Raw genomic sequence first — 22,205 nt, forward strand, 5'->3', positions numbered from 1 at the left:
CACAAGAGTCAAATGACAGAACACAGAGGGGGCAGTTTTTTTCCTCATAATTATTTAATCACACATACATTTACATCATGCAGTCAATCCAAAACTGATCTCATTAACGTCCCGTCTCCGTCCGTATCAGAGCCCAGCCATTTGTGCCCCAGTTCTCCAGGAATGATCCAGTACCTTGTCCACTGATGGAGCCCCAAAACTGTCCTTTTAAAAACTGACCAACTATTACACAGTAATAAAAAAAAAGTGGCTACACTTTTAATTTAGAATTAATGCAAAATTTAATTTAGGTAAACACACGTATTTATCTTTTTGCTGTATTTATTCCCCATTTCGTGTCCAGTTTTGGTGGGAGGTCAAAGGATGAACATCTTGAGGTCCACGCTGCAATGTCTCAGCTAAATCTAGAAGGTTACACAGATGGTATAAACCGTCTCCATAAGACACCAAACACTGTCCTGTCATAGATGCGAGGGAGCTACTCCTCCCTGCATCTTGCAGAGCGTAATTATTACAACTGAATACACTTCAACGACAACAAGCAGTTGTCAAAACTTTTCTTCCCCTCCTCCACTCAAAAACAGCCACATGTGGAGTGTTTTTATCTGAGTGCAGCTAAAGACGTGCTGTTTTACACCCAGCTTTCCTGTATGGAGATAACAGGTTTTAGTCAAAATCATTTCCCCTCCTTTTGTTTTCCAGCTACATTCGTTCCACCAGTCTCAAAACGTATCCTTTTTCAGTAGAAGTTTCTTTGACCAGTCTTCCTAAAAAGCTTCAAACTCAAAACTTTGGGTCATATGTGATTTTTTATACAATCTGTGCACTTTTGTTAACTTTCCATTACAGCAGCTGCAGTAGATTTGATATAGAATATGAGGTTTATATAAAACAAAACAAAACAAAAGATCTGCAACATGTCTCAGCTTTTCAGAAAGAGTGATCAAAGAAAGAGAGCACACACACACCGAGGACTTGACACCAGTGAAAGTAAACGCAACACAAAAAGGAGGATTGGGCAGGTACTACCACTGCAACCACACCCTGATCACACCTGCCGGCCGACTGATATACAGTGTATTTTACAGTATATTGCACTTGCACAAGATGTTAGTGTTCTCATGCTGGGATTACAATCACAACAAGCTCTTTGCCAAATGCAGTGGGGCTTCACAGGGTTAAAATAAAGATGTGATGGGAAATTAATAACAATTTAAAAAAAAAAAAAACCACTAAAAAAAAACAAAACAACAAAAAACAAAAACACAAAAAATCTACACCCCTGGTTAGATTTAGTTAAATAGACCCTTCCTCCAGATGATAACAGAAGATCATTGTGCAATTATAGACCCCGCTCTCCCTGACTGGCTGATCAGCGGTGAAGGTTTAACCCATCAACTGAACGATCCCACTCCACCCGCCCATCATTACCCCCCCACTTTGAAATAGCAATCTACACCATCTATGGAACAAAGAAAGAGATACAGTACATAAAACCCAGCATGACACTCTGCTAATTGATAACCGAAAGGGGGCGCATACAGTTACGGGTCTTTTAATCTATAAGGTGTGGGGAGGGAAGACGGAAGAAGCGAGGCACCCTTGAAAAAGAAAACATGACACTGTAGGGATTCAACAGTCAAACTAGTAACAAGAACCAAAAAAAGAAGAGGTCCTGAATACACGAGTGAAAGGAGACGAGTTACCGACAGGGACCCAGCGAGGACAGGACGAGCTTCGTGTGCTATTTCCATCTATACACTTGCAATCTATGTGCTCCAATGTGCAGAGAGATATTAAACAGCTTCCATTAACACGTCATTATTAACCACTGAGAGAAGTAAAAACAGTACATTTAGCTACGTAGCATAGGCTATGCTAAAAGGTGGAAGTCTGTTGTGTTAACCGGATCCTCCTCCTCTCTTTTCCCTTCATTCTACATTCTTCGCATCCTTCTCATGAAGCCACCATTAACGAGTATAGTTTTTTTTTTTTTTTTAACTTAATATTAAAAACAGTTGGCCTCCACAGGTATTTAGGTAAATACACCTACGGTACACTGTTGCACGTCTTCTTGGCTTTAGTTTAATCCTTGTGTTTAGCCTCGTCTCTCCAGGGAAACGTGTGCAGTAGTGCCAATTTTACAACTGTACAACAAGATCAGACAGAACAGTAGTGCTCGACGCCATCTAGTCAATTCAAAACTTTTTTTGTACTTTTTTGTTTTTCCCTTAAAGAAGCATGTAAAATCTACCCAGAGAAAAGTGTGGTTAACAGCCAATGATAATAATAATAATAATAATTATAATAATAATAACAATGAACTGTACAGAGGTTAGCTTTATAGGGTCAAGCTGTTTCTCACTGTAGGGTCTCCTCTTCGTTTTTTTTGGTCTTTTTTAGTATTAGGCGTTTATTTCTATGAATTTTTTGGATCTTTCGACCGTTACATTCAGCTTGGCACAGTGCAGAACTACTCGCACGACGACAGATGACGACAGACTGTGCAAAACGAAAAAGAAAAAAAAACTAAATAAAATCAACAAACCCGAAGCTACACATTCGAGTCGCGCTGCGGTTTCGCTCGCCGAGGCTTCGCTCAAGACTGCGTTTGGTTGCCTGAATAAGAATATTATCTTGGCTTTTTGTAAATTAAAACTGTTGTCTTCTTTCTTTTATTATATCCAGTAAGAGAAAAAGAGATAAGTCATGATTAGAACGTCGGGGAGAGGGGGGTGGGTAGGTGGAGGTGTGATGGTGGGGGGGCTGGAGCTGTACAAGCTGGGAATATTTATATATATATATTTATATTTCAGAAACTCCTTCGTGGTTCCAAAGCAGCGACGAGGAGTCTGTTCGCTGTAATGGAATGACAGGCTGTCGGGGTGGGCGGGGGGTGATATTGGCTTCTTCTGTGGTGTCGTCCTTCTGTTCTGCTGCTCTTCAGCTACATAATAAAAATATATATATATAAAAAAAAAAAAAAATTAGTGAAGTGCATTAGTGAAGACTACTTTCATTTAACTTGAGAAGAAGTTTTCAGTTGTACAATAAATAAAAATGATTTTTAACAGGATATCTTCAGTACTCCTGGATATTAATGAAAGTCTACCATGCCTGGCTTTTGATGCGTTATTGTGTACTTTTAAGAATTGCTGTGTGAGAAAAAACAAAACAAAAAAAACCTAACAACTACAAACTACTTACTTCTTGTCAGGCTTGCTGCTGCCCCCTCCTCTGATGGACACCGTCTGGCTGTTCTGGTAGAAGCCTCCTCCACTGCGGTTAATGTTGGGGTGGGTGGGGGATGCCACTGGCTGCTGCCCAGGCCTGATGGGTTTGGCTGAGCAGAAGAGGAAGACAAGTTACCTTTAGAAGACGACCGTTTGCTTTATGACAGGCAGCCAATCAGACAAAAGCTACAGTGGAGCCAAAACAGCAGGAATGCACCGAGGCCTGGTATAAGATGAATGTGGATTATTTTGAACTGTCAATCATACAAAGCTAATCTTAGAGAACTTCAGGGGGAAAAAGCAGAGACATAAGCCTAACAGGTTCCCATTAAAGTACCTTTCAACACATATAATCTAAAGAGATAGAAAAAGAAATACTCATATTTGGTATCAAATAATTGAGAAATCCAGTAGATAAAAAAATAAATAAATACACCAACACAAAGCTGGTGTATTTTTTTTTCAAAGTAAATTCAGCTTTCTATTTAAATGATATTCATATACAGGTTAGCAAAATCTTCTGCAAAACAGCAACACGATGTTCTCCTTTGAGCCACCATAAAATTAAAATGTTGACTTTCTGTCGTAATTAAAAGGAAGAATGGTGAGGGGTGTTCCTCGCCCTGTTCATTCCTACTAACCAATCTGGGCTGAATGTCCCCTCCTGGCCATGTTCTTGGCTCTGACGGCCTCTTTGATGCGGTCCACTTCCTGCTGGTAGCGCTTGCGATCGCGGGCGGCGTTCTCCTTGGCTTCCTTCAAAGCAGACTCCAAGGCCTTGACCCGCTCAGCCGTAGCTCGAAGACGCTTTTCCAGTTTAGGAAGCTCACAGCGCAGGTCTGCATTATCACGCACCAGCTGTGGGACAATTTGCGTGAAAACGTGGAAATCATTCAGTCATTTTAGCTTCATACATAAGTGCCAACAAGGGAAGATGAGTTGCGCTACAACAGGCAAACAAAAATATGGCATGAACAAAAAAAAACAACAACAACAACAACAAAAAAAAAACCCGTTGGTGTGCACGTCTGTCTCGTACCTGTTTGTGAACCTTGGTGAGCTGTTCAAGATTGTTCTCAAGAAAGGAAATTTTCTGTTTCTGAGCTGCACTCCCACCTGTGTCATCTGAGTCCATCTCAGCGCTCTGCACAAAATAAAAAAAACATACAGATGTGACTCATGAACAGAGATTAATATACACGCCTCCCATCTGTCACCACATCCTTGTTTATTGCTGCATGTGATTTTTGGTGTGCTCTCTCTCTTTTTAAACTCAAAGTTCTTCTCTACAGACATAAATATTTCTTGGTAAGCTGCCCGTCATCCTGTGAATGCTCACCTTCTTTACTCGGGTGGCCAGGTCCTGGACAAAGAGTTTCCTCAGGTTGTGCAGAGTCTGCAGCTCTTTAGCCTGAAATAAAAACAGAAAAGTGTATTCTAAACTCATTTGCAGGAATAATGAAACAAACACAGTGCGTTTCCTACAGAGGTGAATCCCATTTTTAATGGCAGTGTGTATGTATGCAAAAGTAAGACACAAGCATGCCAAATAATGCTGTTCATAACATGCTCCTCTCAAAATATTTTAACAGCAGAGCATTTTGTGATAAATTAATCATGCAGCAATAGAATCGGCTGCCTAATGTTTCTTCTGCACCACAAGTCATCTTCAACTCCACAGTACTGGACTGCAGGCTTCTGCTCCTCAGCCTCAGAGAGACCTCAGCAAAGCACAGCTCTCCATCTGTTGTATGTTCTGATTAGAGTGGCGCACTAGCTTTCAGAGGACTTCCAGAGCTGAACAAAGACTACCGAGTGCTGCAGTCCAACACTGTGAGTTGGACTTTGGTAAAACAGAATAACAATGACGACCACTACAGCGAGCCAGCGGAAGAGGAAACGGGGACTAGACTGCTAAAGTTTCAAAATAAGATCAAGGGAGTTAAATATAAAAGCAGATGGCATCCTTCTCCTGGGATTAAAAAGAATACTAAGCTGAGTAGTCAAAGACACCTGGTCAGACTGTTCAAACCCATGTACTTTATTTATCAGACAATTTCAATGAACTCACCACTGTCTCTTCCAGACCCTTCAGGTCCTGTCTGGCCTGCTCCCTCCTGTCCTGCATCACCCTGAAGAAGAACAAAAGAACAATAATACATCACATATGAAATTCTAAAAAACTATAACAAAACTGTGCGTTGACAGAGTTGTTTTTTGTTGCATCTTGAAAGTGAAGAGAAAAACAAACAGAAAATGGCGGCCAGTGGACAGTAAACATACGTGAGCTCGTGCAGCTTGCGGCTCTTCTCCTGATCGGTGGATTTGAGCTTCTCATGCTCCACTCTGAGTCTCTCCTGCTCCAGCATGATCTTCTGATTCAGACTAGAAGAAACAAAATAAAATCATAGTAAGTATGTCTCAGTCAACATATCCAAGTCCTGAGTGCACTTTTTCTACTCTTCTCATGAACCTCCATGCAGTTTCAATTAAACTTTGCATAAATATTTGTTCGACTGTGGGTTTCCATGTCCCACTACTGCATCTATGTGCACAGACAAAGACTGACGACAAAGGCAGCCGGACATTGTAAAGCCTTACTCCTGCAGCTCGGTGATGAGCTTCTCCTTGTTGTCCAGCTCGTCTCTCAGGCTGCTGATCTGTTTCTGATGAGCTTCACGATGGGAGTGGATCTGCTTCTCCACTGCTTCCTGAACACAGACATAAACAGATAATCAGATTCAAAGGAAAGTTTCACTGACTAATAAACAAGCAAAATGATAATGGGATACAAAAAATTACCAGGATGACATTTAGCATTAGCATGGGAGTGACATATTTTAGTAACAATAGTCAGCCGAAGGCCGCCACTGAGAACATTTTATGTAGCATTTTATGTACCCACAATTGATCTCACACTATTATATGGCAGGACAAAATGAGACTCAAAGGACCACTTGTTCTTAATGTCTCTTCTGGCCGTCATCAGCTGATGTGAAACAGCCAGCCCAATAAAGGTAAAAAACACACACCAACACAGAAATAAGACAATAAAATTAAGAAACAGAAATTAAAAATAAAATACGTGAGTGTGTAATTTTCCTGTCAATAATAAAATACTTCCCTAAAATAAAACTGATGTTGGTTTGTTTTTTTAACATCCTGTTTATTGGGAATGAGGAACACACCTTGACTTCATTGGCAGTCTGGATCTCGTTCTCTTTCTCCATAGCATGGACTTTCTCTGCATAACAGAAAACAATTCCCCATTATTCACTGACATCAAAAGGACAAAGTGCTGAATGCATTCTACAAAAGATCCTCAAAGTAAACTCATTATTTTCTGTAGGAAAACACACTGAGTTTAACCAGCCGTGAAAGCTTGTTTATTTCTGCTAGACTGCACGTTGTCTTAACCTCCTAGGACCTGGCGTCCACATATGTGGACATCACATTTTGGGTTATTTAGACCAAAATACTGAATTTTGCTCTACAAGGGCCTGATATCCACTTACAAGGACATTATACTGTCCTCATATTTGGCTCTTATTTTTCTTAAAAACAAAAATAAGGTAAAAAAATAAAATAAATCTGGTAATTCTTTGTTTTTACATTCATCGGGCCCCAATATGACCAAATATCAAAGAGAAATTAAAAATGCATGCCGTGGAAGAGTTCAGGTCTTAGGAGGTTAAAACAGACTTTGAGTGAGTGCCAGTGTCGGTGCTTTAATTCCTGCCCTTCCCTCATAGAGTGACGTACCTTGAGCATTGAGCTTGACAAGTTCCTCATTGAGAGCATCCACATTTTCCTCCAACTGCCTCTTCTTCTGCTCCACATTTTGCAGGTACTCAGTCAAGGACTTGATTTTAGCCTCGTGCTTTGGACAGAGGAAAGAGGCACATGTAAATACATAGGTGCCAGTGAAAGCCGTGATTCACTGTGCCGTTTTCGGTTCGTTTCCACATACCTGGGAGATGCGCAGCTGGCAGGCAGCCAGTTCCTTCTCGTTCTCATCCATCTTCTTGTTGCTTTCTGCCTGGGTTCCCTCTAGCTGCTTGCAGCGTTTCACCATCGTCTTCACTTCTGACTTCATCTTGCTGATGTACAGACGGGCCACTGTAAACTCCTCATCAATCAGACCACTGCCACCGTCATGTTGCTGAAATGAAAAAACGACATTAAGACCACATAGTGGGAAAAGAAACGAGAAAAAGAGGAACAAAAACTGGAAAAGATGGATAGAAGCTGAACCAGAAAGTGCAGAAATCAGCTCAGTACCTTAATGTCATTGCTGCCTACAGCGATGCCAATCTCAGCTAGGTCTTTAAGCAGTGATGACATCATCTCAGTCACCCTCTTCTTCTGGTGGTTGGACATCTCCTTCAGCTTCTGAAGCTCAGAGTCCAGAGATGACAGGATGGACTGCAAGAAAAGAGAAAGTATTAATACAAAGTTAACTGCTATTGAACGATTCAGCACTAAAGTTGTCACTGCTCCTCCTTTTCTTCTCTTGGCTGATCCCTTTTAGGGGTCACTGCAGATAAACGACTTCCATCTCACCCTATCCCAACCCAACACCAACCATCTACACTTCCTCCTTCACTACATCCATACATTCTGTGGTCTTCCTCTTTTCCTCCTTCCTATCTGCTCCATCTTCAATATTCCTTTGTCCAATATATTCACAACTGTCTCCAAGCTCTTCAGCCTGAGCTGTCCCTCTTGCTTCTTAACCAATATTTGAATTTAATTCAGTGCTATTCTCTATAATACAACAATACAACCGGTGTACTGGTGCATGCGTGTTCATCTTTCCCTGTCAGGCATCTCTCTATCACTGTGTTCAAGTATAGCACATGCTGGGAATATTTTATTGCACTTGCAAGTAAAACTTGTGCAATTAATATTATTTCAGCTGTATGTGAGCAGGTGAACCTATAATTAATAACAGCAACTAGTGACCTACTCACTCTCACACTGAGCTAAAATGAGAGAAGCATGTTATTTATGTTTATGTTATTTATTCTATGCATTTTGATCTAATTAGCATACTGATAGATATAAATTCCATAAACTTATGTTATTTTTTATATGTGTCTGTTAGATTTATAAAAAAGGTCAGGGAAGCAATATCCAGACGGATTCTGCTGTACAGACACAAGAACGATTTCCAGTCTGCAAGTGGAAAAAACTGGATCAGTGCATGCCAATTAAAGTTTCCTCCACATTCTCTGACCCTGCACACGACAACTTATGTGGCAAAAGGCTACTACTACTACTACTACTACTACTACAGGCATTGCTCCCTCACTCCTCTGCTGCTTTTTCAATACGTTCTTGTAAACAGGCATTGAGACTTATTTGAGGGTGTAATTACCTTTGTAAAATCATAAATTAAATGTTTTTGCCTTGAGGCACGTAATAAGAATGAAGGCATTTAGTCAATCTGCCAAGTACTTCTCCACTTTATGGAACATGGTTCAGTTACTTACAGAAATAAAGGTTCTGCAGCACCAATTAATATGCACATGTTTGCCGGGTGAATGTGTCAGTCCTAGTTTTTAATCCCCGCAGGTTTTAAAGGCTTTAATTATAGCGCTGTGTCTGTGTGTTGCATATTAACATGGCCACTATAAAGGACACGTAAAAGGCACCTGAATGAAATTAAAGTATCACTGAGTCTATGAGCATGCTGATATCTGTTCCGGGCTCACCGATTTCTGGCTGAGCTCCTCGCTGATGGTCTCAAACTCCTTGGTTTTATCCTCCACCTCTTGGCTCTTCTGGTCATAATTGACAGCCAGCTCTTCCAGAGCCTGCAGCACCTCCTTCACCTCCTCCTTTGAGGCTTCGTTTTCCGCCTGGAGGCGGTTCAGCTCTGTCTGGAGGTTCTCATGATCACGGCGGGAAGAGGCTAGAAGCTGGATGAAGGAAAACCAGCTTAACTTTGTTTTATTCTTTTAAACGTGTCATTGCAACAATAAGGAAAGCTGACTGCATTTTAAGTCCAATAAAAACATTTTTCATAGTGATGTGACAGCTTCACGTTTTTCCTCGCTCCTGTGAAGCTACAAAGATCACGAGTTCACTCTGCATCTGTGCCTCCACGCCACCTGTTAGACCTCCAGTACTCACCTCCTCCTGGTCCAGCATCTGTTGCTTCAGCTTCTCAGCCAGCTGGCTCTGCTGGTTGATTTCCTCATCCTGTAAAGGGTAAAGACAGACGGCAACATCGGCATTTACGCCAGGCCAAACACCACAAGTAGACAATTACAAGGTGAAAGACCACTGGTTAAACAAAGAATGGTCTGGATGATTAAAGGAACATTTTTCTCATTTAATAACTGAAGATTTTCAAAAGAAGACTCAGACTTCTACTTTCCAATGAAAAGGAAGCAGAATAAAGTCTGAAGGGAATCAATCTTTAGTTACTGGTATAACTTAACTGTTGTCGCATTTTCACATTTACTAAGTAGTAATTGTTTAAAACCTGTCACACACAGGTTGACAAACGCACCTTATCATCCAGCTGTTTATAGAGTTTGGCCAGCTCTGCTTCACACTTGTCCTTCTCCACGTCGGTGAGCCGAACGCCGGGCACGTTGGGCGTGGAGGCCGCCTTTTCGTTTATAATATTGTCCAGGGCCAGCACCTCGGCGTTGGCTTTCTCCTTATCAAACTGCTCCTCCACTGGCACGCTCTCACCTGAGGAGCAGCAGGAAAACGTGTGTTCAGTAGATGGAAGAAGAGTTGTTTCTTTCATGCGCACATAAACGGCACTGAGAAAGGATTAGACGACAGCCTCACCATTTCTCCAGCGGTTCAGCTCATTCTCCAGCCACGTGATGGTGTTCCTCAGGGTCTTGTTCTTCTCCTTCTCTCTCTCATACTTCTGCTTCCACTGCTCTGCTGTCAGCTCAATGTTCACTGTCACTGTGTTCTTGATGGTCTTTGCTCTGGATTATGAAGAAATACATTTTTGTTTTCCACCAGAGAAAAACCTCATGCATCATTATTCATTATATTCTGCTTTGTTGTAAATCTGATATTTATAATTACATTTTCTAATGTAGTTGTTTAATTTATATGAAACCATTTTCTGTAATGTCAAAGTGGGACGTGAAGCTGATTTGTTTTGACAAAACCAACACAGTTGAAAAATTTCCATCAGCCTACTGACCTCTGCCCGAACATTAGGGTGGTTTTGGTTTCAGCCTCATTAAAGGAGGAAGGTGAGCAGCAGATGACAATGGTGGTTCGACAGTTACCGCCCAGCGAGTCCTGCAGGATACGGGTCATCTTGCTGTCTCGGTAAGGGATGTAAGCCTTGAAATGGGCAACAAAAAACATAAAATTCAATGACCGAAAAGCACACTTGTATTCAAACACAAGTAAAACATCAGCTCTGCAATTAGTCCCATAAATATGAAATTAGGATTAATAATAACTAAATGTTTTATAGTCATCACATATAGCTCAATTCCCTGAAATAAAATTAATAAATAAAAGCTTTAGAGAAAAAGAAAAGCTTTTTTTTTTTTAAACCACAGCACATGTGTAGTCACTGACATTAGTGACTAATATCAGTGACAGGATAAGATATGCATCAGGTTCTCAGAGAAGGTGGCATTGTCAACAGAGATACTCAACCTCCTTTTCGACAGAGGACACTTTTGAAGGACAGGCGCAGTCAATTAATATATTTACCAGAAATTAAACAACCAATAAAAAGTGAAGAAACATTAAAAGGCCTGGAAGTCAGCTTTTTTCAATATGATTTACCTACAAATTTACAGCGTATATTAACAATACTAACTAGGTAAAATTTCTTATTCTTTCGGCCCCTCTCTTATTAGGTATGGCCACAGTAGATCACCTACTTACTCAGCCTATCCCTAACACTCTCGTCTGTCACACCAAACCTCTCAGGTCTTCCTCTTTTCTTCCTGCCTGATCTCATCACACACAAAGATCGCGACCAATCCTACAAGTTTCTGGGCTCAGTCACTCAATTTGAGTCATAGTGAATAAAACATCAACCCTTTAATGTTCTGCTCAACCATTTGGTAGGGCATTTTGAGTCCTTATATTGTTCTGAAACAGCACTGACATTAACTTGACCTGCCTGAGCAACTTCTACCACTTGGTTTTGATAGGTTATTTTTAAAAGAATCAACTGGATGTCAATATGTCTTTTAATGGTTAGCAATGACAAAGCTAACCACTAAAAGACATATTGAATGCTTGAAATGTGGACAAGTTGGGTACATTTTTTTGGTCATGAGGCATGGTTTAGGTTAGAGGCATCGCTGTTGACGACAATACCCCATCAGCCTTTTACAGCTGAGGGTTAAAAACCTTTATCCGCCTATATTACAGGTCTCACAAGTTTAGAAAAAACAGACATTTAAATAATAACTTGATATATGATTCACATTTATCCAAATGGCTAAGCTGAAACTGCCTCCTATACATCACACCCCTACACACAGTAGCGGTAAGCAAGACATCTGTGGACAATAGCTCATTTGTTTTACACCATTGCCCGCCTCAGGTTGTTTACAAAGCCAAGAGTCTCTACATCAGACCAATCGTTGATCAAAATGAAAAGGGTGAAATCAGAATGAAAATTGCTGGGAGAAATGTTTTTGCTTTTTTTTTTTTTTTAAATCTGCGTAAGTGTTACTGCAGCACAAAGAACCTGTAGAAGGCTGAAAATGTTACTTTCACATCAAGACCACAGAAAAGGACTGTGGTTTTTCAACAAGCACACCAAGCCTGGGGTTGTGCAGCTGGTCGGTACCGACCTTGCTTCTGTTTACTACAATAACAGTAATGCCTGTCTGCTTCAAAATGCAACAGAAGCATGAGGCAAAAGAGCATAGCCTGAGGTTATAACAGATTTAATGCTTATTATGCTGAATACACCACATTATGCTGTGAAAACCAAATTATTTTTCATAATGTTTTGAACCAAAGACAGACCTCAAATATAAAACACCTTTACCAAATGGATAATTATTCATCCAAAATAAATAATAAAAATCCTAGACACGATCAAAAAATACTCATAAACAGACCTCTTAAAAAGGAGAAATTGGCACACATTTGAAGCATTCTTAAAAGTGGGGCTTTTCATAGCATTTAGGGAGCCGGTATATGATTGAGGGCCACAAGGGAACTTTTAGTAAATGCCTCAAATGCTTTGTTTTTTGGGTAGTTTTTGCAGGTTTGTAGTTCTTCAGTAATTTGTGAGGTGACTACTACATTCTTTGACATCAGCTGCATTTGCACGTGTTAGGAAGGTGGGACGTTCAAGTTTAAATGGAAGAAAAAAAAAAATACTCCTTTGTTTTACACTGCTGAATCACAGTAAGAGTCTAAAATCTATAACAAAGTAGTACTGACCGTTCCTTCAGCCAATGCAGAGATGACATTTCCCAGGGATGACAGGGACTTGTTGATGTTCTTGGCTTCATCCAGCACTGCTCCCTCAGCACCTGTTTTACTGACCTGAGAATCACAGAATAAATAAAGTTCAATAGTCAACAAAAAGAATGGATTGTAGCCTGAATTATTTGCCACTACATGGAAAAAAAAAACAAAAAACAAAGGAACAATTTATATTACAATAATTTATCACTAAGTTACTGCTAGAGCAGAATGAATACCACTGAGGCCAATATGTAACAAATGTTCCAGCTTACCTTTTCACTACCAGCCAGATCTACCAGGTACAGCTTTCCACTGAGCTTCTGCTCTGTTTGAGTATTCTCCTGTTTAACGTTGATCAGGAAAATACTGTGACTCCTGGAGCTGTGCTCGTTCATGTCTGAGGGAGAGGCGACACTGGGTCAGACATCATCAGCCTATAAAATACAAAATCTACAGTAAATAGATTCATGACAGAGGGTGGTATCTTACTTGTAACTGCTACATGTCTGTTAGCTTTTCCTTCATCAATTGTATCCATGACCTCCTCTGGGCTGCAGACAAATCTCTCAGTGCAGCCCTTTAAAAAAGGAAAACATGAGGTTAGACTCTTGGTCTTCTCTTTTCAGCAGGTTTTACCAGTTTGTTGAAATCTGATATATATGAGTAGGTCTCACCTTGACATAAGGTACTCTGTTTTTGTCTTCATGCACTGACAAATTGGTCTTTGACACTGGAAGTAAATTGGAATAAATCAGCCTTACAAACTAATTTTGAACTATAAACATTTAATTCAAAAGCATTATAAAAGACAAAGCCATGACATTAGAAAGAATCCTGAAATGAAATCTATAGACGCAACAGAAATGGCAGAGAAAAAGCCTTTAAAACCATAAAACAGCAAACAAGTGCTTTTTGTTTTGTCAATATTTGACTGGTTTCTCTGTATAAGTACATTCCAGTGACCAGTCAAATTAAATTAAATTTAGATAACATTTCAAAATTACTGTCTAAATTAGTGCCCTGTGGCATTTCACAATGCTGCCAAGTGGCGAGACTTGTAGATGTATTGAAACTTATTGACCCATTATACTCGCTGTTCCTGCACTGGCCATATAAAGGCCCTTTATCCGACCAGAAAGTTTTATTATTCATATCTTCATGTGTGTTCAGTCTTCTGCCATTTCTACATCTATCTTCACTGTCTTGGACTTCTAAACCATTTCCTTTTAGATCGTTTACAACAAACAAAGCCAGAAAAACCCAATCAGCAAGAAATATGACGACCTGTAACTTTTTTACAATTAATAATAAAACACGTAGTTTATTAAAAAATGACGACAAAACCTTATTATGCAATGTAGGGCAATATAAGAACTGGTACTGTGAGAGATTTAAGGCACAGCACAACTGACACAACAAAACACTGAGGATCAGCTTCTGCAGCTCATTTTGATATGAATATATAGTGTGTACTTGTACTGTTAGCATAACACGCATGCTACGCACTTGTGTAGTAGTGATTTTTGATAATACAGTGCATCTTGAATTAAAGATGGCAAGTTTCTTTCTTTACCTTTACCTGCAATTTTCACTGAGATAGTGAAGATGGCAATTCAAGATACGTAAAACAAGGCCACAAACTCACATGTTAACAAGCTTGCTAGACCTCAGTAAGCATCAGTAAAATCGCTTGTCCTGACTCTGCATCCTCATGCAACCAACTAAAAACCGCCCCTCCCTTTGGTCATCTTTCTATTTCTGCTATCTTGAGTCAAGATGGCAGCGACTTGGTAAAGAAAGTATACATCATCCCACTATTCATAGAGCACTTTATAAAGTTGTACTTGATAGTGTAAACATATATGACTCAAAATGTGTAAGCATGGAAATACGTGATGAAGATACAATAAAATACAAATAAACAAAAGAAATATTTCTCTTGAAACAGCCTGCTCCTGTGCTTAGTTTTTAGATGTTTTTATACATTGTTGCACTTACAAAATTACCTACATCTGCAATTCTGTACGTATACAGCTAAAAACTGCCACACCGTGCTTCTAACTGCTGCTCATTAATTTCCATTTCACAGACTCCTCCTTTGACATGTGTTACCAAAGTTTGGTACAATTAGAGGAGATGAGAAATGTTTGACACTTACCGTCCAAAAGGTCCCGGATCTTGTCTAAGTAGATTTCAAAATAAGAAACCTGTAAACAGATAAACAATCTCATTATGCAAGGCCAAACTGAAGGAACAAACTAGACAATCCAGATGCACACTCATCGATCTGCCTTACTCTAAGAGAAAGATGTGCGAAGGTCTGAAGAGTGTAGTTTGTAATTGTTTCTTGGATCTTTTTGATTAAATGATTTAATTCATTTCTTCACACATACTTCAAATACAGCAGCAGCAGACAGTCAAAATCTGGTACTTAGTACAGTTTCACAGTAAGGGCTTTAACATAAGAGCAGAGCTCAAAGGAGGTGGGTCAAACAGGAAATATGACATTGCAGTTCAAAGCATATCACCCTTCTCCGTCTCTTATATTGTCTCAGGCATAAGAAACGCAGAATAACCGCAGACTACAAAAAAAAGAAGGAACTAAGCAGCTTGTCTCTTGCACTCATAGTCTCAGATCTTAACCATATATCTGAAAATGTAACTTCAGTTTTAAGGAGTAAAAACTGCACTTTTTATAAAAAACTTTTTATCTGTTGGATCACTGTATTGTGCATCCCGTCTTCTTACTTTGATATGAAACTCTAGGTTTTCGTCCATGGAATAGATGTAGTTGAAGATGTCTTGCACTATCCTGGGGATAATTCCCATTGAATCTGTGTCATGGAGATTCCCCTGGGAACACAGAACAAATTACTGTAATGTCTCAAAGTCAAATGAAAATTTTATTGAAGACAAGACTTGGAGGCCATCCTTACCTCCATGGTGTGTGTTTTACCAGATGATGTCTGCCCATATGCAAAAATTGTCCCATTATAACCCTCGAGAACATCTACAAGAAAACCCAAAACAACTCAGAACTTAGTAAAGCAAAGATTCAACTGATCTGCTGTGTAAATGCCTGTAAACAAAGAAATATAAAATGATTACAAAAATAAAAGCGACCCCTCACCTTTTACAATCTTTTGGGCGCAGGCGTTGTACACTTGTTCTTGTGTTGTATTTGACTGAAACACTCTGTCAAACATGTAAGGTTTACCCTGCAGGGGGAAAAAAAAAAAAAAAATAAGAAAAAAAAGGAGGAGGAGTATTAATGACAGTAAAAAAAAAAAGAAAAAGAAAAAAAAGAAAGCCAATAATCTGCAATCTCTGAAAAATAAACCGACTTGCGTTTTGTAAACAGATGTGTGTACAATAGTTTCTTTCACTAACAGACACAATAGGAATTCACTACGGACCATGTTCCCACCCAGAATCGGATAGGTGTTTCCTGATGGAAGCTGTCCAGCAGGCTGTAAGTTATACAAACGTAAAAAAAAATGTCCAGCAGCAGCAGCAGCATAGATTCATCTACAGTAACTCAAAGATAGACATGGGGACCCACTACACAATATTATTTACTTGGATTACTAAATAATACTTTGTTACAATAAATAACAGATGAGTAATCAGCTGCTTATCCAAACAGTTTCTTGCTACAGATGTTCTGCACTTGGTGACGGTAGTTCTTCTTCTGCAGTCTTTCACAGCACAGTGGAGCAGCCCACTAACCGCCTCTCCACCTGCTGCAAAAGTTCTGTTTTTTGTGGCCTTCTAGCTTACAACATAAGGCCTACCATCATAATGGTAGATAGTGATGTCAGGGTGGATCCCTGATCGTGACACAAGAGACTCGCCAGAACATGGTTCTGATCAGCCTGCCAATGGCAGAACATGACACCAGAAGGACCAGGGCTAGCTGGTAAGCAGTAACTGAACCTTAAAAATAAAGAGTGGCAGCATTGTTCACCAGCAAAATCATTAATGGTTGTAAAGTCTACGTGTGGGGAAACACTGTTAATTGTACTTTAAGTGTGTTTCATCAGTTGTTAAGTGTTTAAAAGCATTTTTTCCCCAAACACATTTTCCTTTTTTTTTTCTTTTTTTTTTTTTTAAGAGAGAAAACTGAAAGATACCAGGAAATGTATTTTAATAGGAGGGATGTCATCTGATGTTGGACAAAATAAATAAATAAACCTAAACTAAAACCTTGGCGGCTTTTATACTGTTGTATTTTTTTTACTCTCCACCCAATTCAGCCTTTGTCAGCTGCACTCTAGTTAACCTCTAAATGCTTGCATTTCCCATCTAATATAGCTTTTCTCATCCCACATCTCTCTCCCAGCATTTGAAATAAACTAAAGTATACCCTGAGCTTTTAGTGCTAATTTAAGAGCCATCCTGCTTCAAAAAAGCCAAGTGTATCTCACTCTGACCCACAGGCTAGTCAAAACTTCAAAGTAGACTTTCAGTCAGATAGCAATCAATAGCTGGCAAGATGACGAAGTGCAAGATGAGGAAGAAGATGATGAACTACAGGGCGATAAAACTAATGCTACAAGCAAATCTGAAGTTCAGCTGGGATGGCATGCTATCTCTGAAGGTTTGGATCTCTCATCTTGTCTTCAGCCGTACAGGCGAGGACGTAGCTGTGATGTGTTAACAGTCTGAGCACAAGAGAGCCTCATTAGTGATAGCCCAGGTTAAAAACAGACATGGCAGCAGGTAAGTTACTGTCAGATTCAGCGTTAACACCTGTTTAGGAAGATGAAAATGACGACAAGCAACTGCTGTCACCTTGAAGGCTCCACTTACTAGCTTACTAGTTTGAGGCCAGGAATAAAAGCAAACACATTCACTACTCAAGGTGAAGTCATAGATACTTCATAGCCTGGCAGCAAACGCAACAGCCTGTTTACCGGTGTTGGAATCATTCAGACGACTGCAGCTGTGCTTAGATGTCCTCAATTTGCACACCGGCTCATAATCCCCTCCTGACAGACGGTCGCATCTAAAGCACAGCTCTGTGCAATACCTACCAGCAGCATCTTAAGACATTTGTAATTCAGTCCAGTTAGCCACATCCCGGAAACTGACCCAAAACAAGAGTGCTGAGCCACTATCAGGACTGCCAGACGCTGTCAGCAAACAACAGAGCTGGACTTTAAAGTCCTCATTGTTACCTGCACTTATGTCTAATGGGATTACTGTCTGTAATTGTAACTGCAGTGAAATGTATTGTTAGAGTATTTATGAGTGCTCTGTCACACCCCTTGCTTCCTGATGGTTTTCTATCAGGCGTATTAAGTTATATCTTAGACAATAGAGCTACAATTAGATTATTCTACCAACACCCAATGCATCTTAATATTCGAAGCATGATACAACCATGGGGTTTTTTCCCCCCAAATCTGGATTTTTCTTACATATGGCAGAAAAAAATAAAAGGTGTTGACTGCTTTCACTCTTCTCTGTCATCTGTTTAAGTGCTGCTGTCACAAGGACAGAAAATCTTCAAACCATTTCATATCATTTCTGTTTCAATTTGCTCCTTTTGCATATTTTTTAAACCTGATTTCGCCGTTTTGTCCAGTTTTATTTTACTTAGCTTTTTTATGTTATTTAGATTTTTTCTTTGTTATGGTTAATGTTTTGGCTGCTGGAACACAGTAAATTCCCATGGTTTGGGATAAATACAGTATATCTGATTTATCTCATCTTACATGTTGCATAAGCACTTTTTTTTTTTTTTTTATCCTGTGTTTCTCCATACTAGGGTTTTCACAATTACATACATAAATATCAATACTCCTGTATTAAGTGATACTAAAAATTTATATCGAATTAAAATACACCTTTGCAACAGTATCGATACCAACAGTGGCCTCCTCCAGCCGATTCACAACTTCACACAACACTGCTGCAGATATTTAGAGAGTAAGTATTTTTGGTGTTTGTGACCTAGGTATCAGTGCCTAGGTTCTGAAACATATTTTACCTTCATGATCTGTGATAAAATGATCCAAATACTCTGTAAAAACTTCTAAATACTTATTTTATTAACTCTAACTTCAAATTGGGAAAGAAAAAATTAAAATTAACAGGTTAAATTAACAACTTTTCGAGAGATGACTTTGCCATCACTTCGGTTGTTGCAGGGTGGGGTCAAAATCTTCCCCTTTGTGAAAACAATATGGTATCAAATATTTCCCGAGGTATCAGTACCGAGTTTCAAATTCTAGTATTGTGACAACCCTACCAAACACATCAATCTTACTTGGGCAGACCATCCAACAATACTAGCGACTCATTTTAGCGTTTACATGTGTAATCAAAAAGTTCTCGTTTTAAGAGTTTAGTTGCTGCTAACCACCTAGCCGTCTAGGAGTCCTAGGACGTAGGACCTACTTCAGTGCTGCCACCTTACTCTACAGCTTGCGTCTGTCCTTGGAAATTCTATGTGAGCTGGAAGGTTCCTCTAACAGCAGGTGAAGGACCAGGTGTGGTCATGTCATGGCCACATTTCCAGAGCAGAACTATCCACCAACTGCCACCAGCAGCTCACTTGAGAAGCATCTTATTATAATGTTTAGTTATTTCCCACTGGGAAAAAACAAACAATTCCAAGAGGAGAAACTAGTGTGTAGCTCTTTATCCACCACACATGCACTCATATACATACAGTACATACAGTACATATAATTTTTTATACAACATTTCCTTTTATATCCTCTTTTGCATAATTTTCCTCCCATTTATCTTTCACGCTTTTGCAGTACTACACTTTGTAAAAGTACCTCAAAGCTGTTCTTGAGGGACATCTGAGGCTAATGTATGAAAATAGCAAACGTAAAAGCAAAGGAAGGGGGTGATGACCTGATCTTTCTGTGTACCACTGACGGAGAACGAAAGAAAGCATGAATAATTCACCTGCTGCACACTCACACTAGGATGGCAAAGCTTTCTTGGCAAATCAAGCTAGTTACGACACCCATACCACCTCATCTGGAAACTTCATCTACCTCTCGCTTTCAAGCCAAAAGACTGGGAGTACCTAAAAGTGAGCTACAGGGGAACTCTGATGTATTGCGTGAATTCCTCCGAAAAGACAAAGTGTGCTGGTAATCAGCAAATATCAAAGCTAAAAAGGAGCATTAAGCACTATCAAAATGGTCTGCACTGGTCTAGCTGCTTCTCTTTACAGCTGGAAGTGTGGGCACTGATGCTGAGGTATCAGTCCCAGCTCAGAGTCCACGCCCTGAATTGTTTCAAAAAGGACATAAAGTATGAGCTAAGAGCATCTGCAAAACAAAATACATCACCATAATAATTACCCTCCCCACCCGCAGTGGTTGCCCAGCGCCCACTTGCTCTGATTGGTCCAACAGCTGGTAACCAGGAGAGAAAAACACCAGGGGATTACACAGGATCCCTGAGCTGCTGCCGGTCCTGTACTTCTCGAAGCAGATTTACCAACAGAGACGATTCGCTTCTGGCTCGCAACACTTGCGTCTCTCAAAATCTGCACTGGTATTTTGCCACTATGACTGGCACTCTGAACTGGGCAGGGCCGCATCATGCCTTAGCTGCACAGACAGTGTGCCTGCTATTAGCTGGAGGCCTGAAGTCATTGTCAGCAAAACTATTCAAGAACTCAGCACACAGCTCTAACGGTCATCTCTGTTTTTGCATGACAGGAAATGAATGGCTGTGTTGTACTCTACAATCACCACCTAAATTAGTAGTTTTACTCGAGAAGACGTGACTCAAATTCACGACAAGTTTCTATTGCCTTGTAATCTCTCTTAAAGCTGTATTTCCATTGGTGATCATATCATATAAAGATAGCAAAGTCCACAAAGAGTGAGGCAGTTTGCCGTCAAGAAAAACTAATATTTAACCACGTTTTCTTCAAATAATATGCCACTCCCTTTCACCTGTTGAGCATACACTGTAAAATTTATATGTCAGTTCAGGTTTAGGGCTGTTTGCTTCTTAATTACAAGTAACTGTGAAATACATAAAGATCGGGTAACTTCCTTTTGTGTAGAGGCATGCAATGGCAGGGCATCAAGTTGTGTGAACAGCTCCTGCTCTAGACATGCTTTACAGGCCTGCGATGACAAAGCATCAAGTGCACATTATTTGCAAATGGTTCTCAAGTCAAGTTCTTTGTTGGTTTAGTAAAATGGAGGTAACGTGGTACTGCAAGGCATTTCCTTCTTTTGTTGTGATGGTAACTGTTCCAAAGCCTTTTATCCTTATCAAGTGCAAGGGGGGGTAATTAAACTAAAGACAAAAGACTCTAGTTTAAACATCCTGAAAAGAAAACACATGGATTTTATAAGATAGCACTGCAATGTGTCCAGTCACTTTAGTCCAACAGACTACAACTGGCCTGCATGATAATGGACATTTCCACTCCCAGTTATTGTGTGTCCACGTTTCCTCTTCCTCATTCCCACCCCAATATCCAATACTCTGATAAACTTGCATGGTCTGCAGAAGGGTTGGTTCAACAGCCAGCTGGTCGGCTATCTGATGTTAGCTCTGATTAAGCTACAGTATTAATACTAGCCAGCTAGCCGAGGCCAGCTAATCTGTCAACTACCAGCTGGCCTAGCCTGCTAGCCACTACCAAATCAAAGCTGGCTTACGCTTTATGCTGACGCAAACTGTTCATAATAGAGTTATCGTTACAGATGCACACTCTATGAATAATTTATATCGTTATAATATTGTAGTTTGTAAGGGATGGGACTGGCAGGCAAGCGCGCGGCCGCCGACGACATTTTAACCTGTCGCTGTGTTTGTGGCTTTGTTGAATGACAGCTCGCTAGCAATGACAGGGCAACCGCGAGTGGTGACATTTTTATGACAACAACTACTGGGCTTTGTTTCCGAAACGTGGAATTAAATCCTGCCGGAGTCTGTATATAAAATTAAAGCTGAAGACTTAGCACGTTATATGTGAGCCACTGAATCGAGGCGCCAGCCGAGGGCCAGCGAAACAACGCAACCGTGAGCAGGTTAGCGCCGCTAGCTACCAGGCTAAGGTGCTAACTGCCGTCAACGAAAGACAAAAATGGCGTACGGCTGCCAGTGCCGGAGGGCTCTGTCAAACAGGTAGCAACACAAATCAACTCACCCCGATAATGACGGTATCTTCCCCTTGAAACTTGGGGATGTACTTGTCGCCCCTGGTCACCTCGGAGCTGTTCAGGGGCCTAAAACGGCACATCACTTTGATGGTGCACTCCGCCGGGTCGGCCATCTTCCACGGTTCAAGAATGGAAATTCACGAGAAGAATTAAAGTATATACTGGATCTCAGGGGCGGCCGTGAGAGGCGAAAAGGGAGGCCGAGCCCCTCTGTCCCAATCTCAGGTTCTAGAAAGGGCGATGATCAGTTGGACATTAGACAAAAATCCTTGTTTTTCCACTCAGTCACTTCCCCCCGTCCTGTTAGGAAGCCATGATACCGGTGGATCAGCGGCTGGCCACCTCACCCCTCCTGCTACCGTGGATGTGGATCACA

The 22,205-nt window shown here is 40.4% G+C and overlaps 1 protein-coding gene across 1 annotated transcript; it reads right to left on the reverse strand.

Moving 5' to 3' along the window:
• Window positions 1-43: 43 nt before the first annotated feature.
• LOC120737681 (kinesin-1 heavy chain) lies at window positions 44-22,205 on the reverse strand. The gene is made up of 26 exons (XM_040038523.1): window positions 21,817-22,205; window positions 15,802-15,889; window positions 15,608-15,681; window positions 15,420-15,524; window positions 14,830-14,878; window positions 13,346-13,401; window positions 13,161-13,248; window positions 12,944-13,068; window positions 12,645-12,749; window positions 10,417-10,562; window positions 10,044-10,192; window positions 9,754-9,941; window positions 9,372-9,440; window positions 8,951-9,157; window positions 7,515-7,658; window positions 7,204-7,395; window positions 6,996-7,113; window positions 6,422-6,477; window positions 5,835-5,944; window positions 5,517-5,618; window positions 5,305-5,365; window positions 4,573-4,644; window positions 4,273-4,377; window positions 3,875-4,091; window positions 3,208-3,343; window positions 44-2,947 (listed from the first exon to the last, which is right to left on the reverse strand). The coding sequence occupies exons 1-26, from the start codon at window positions 21,940-21,942 to the stop codon at window positions 2,944-2,946; spliced, it is 2,892 nt and encodes a 963-aa protein (XP_039894457.1). The 5' UTR covers window positions 21,943-22,205; the 3' UTR covers window positions 44-2,943.

The sequence above is a fragment of the Simochromis diagramma genome, unplaced genomic scaffold (genome assembly GCF_900408965.1).
Source record: "Simochromis diagramma unplaced genomic scaffold, fSimDia1.1 OVJJ01000247.1, whole genome shotgun sequence".
Classification (NCBI taxonomy): Eukaryota; Metazoa; Chordata; class Actinopteri; order Cichliformes; family Cichlidae; genus Simochromis; species Simochromis diagramma.

Excerpts from the sequence above, each read along its gene's own strand:
- LOC120737681 (XM_040038523.1), bottom strand. The coding sequence starts at position 21,942 with ATGGCCGACCCGGCGGAGTGCACCATCAAAGTGATGTGCCGTTTTAGG. Across the intron at positions 5,945-6,421 it reads AGACTGCCAATGAAGTCAAG|GAAGCAGTGGAGAAGCAGAT; the intron begins GTGTGTTCCTCA and ends GTCTGTGTTCAG. Across the intron at positions 5,366-5,516 it reads CGCAAGCTGCACGAGCTCAC|GGTGATGCAGGACAGGAGGG; the intron begins GTATGTTTACTG and ends GTTCTTCTTCAG.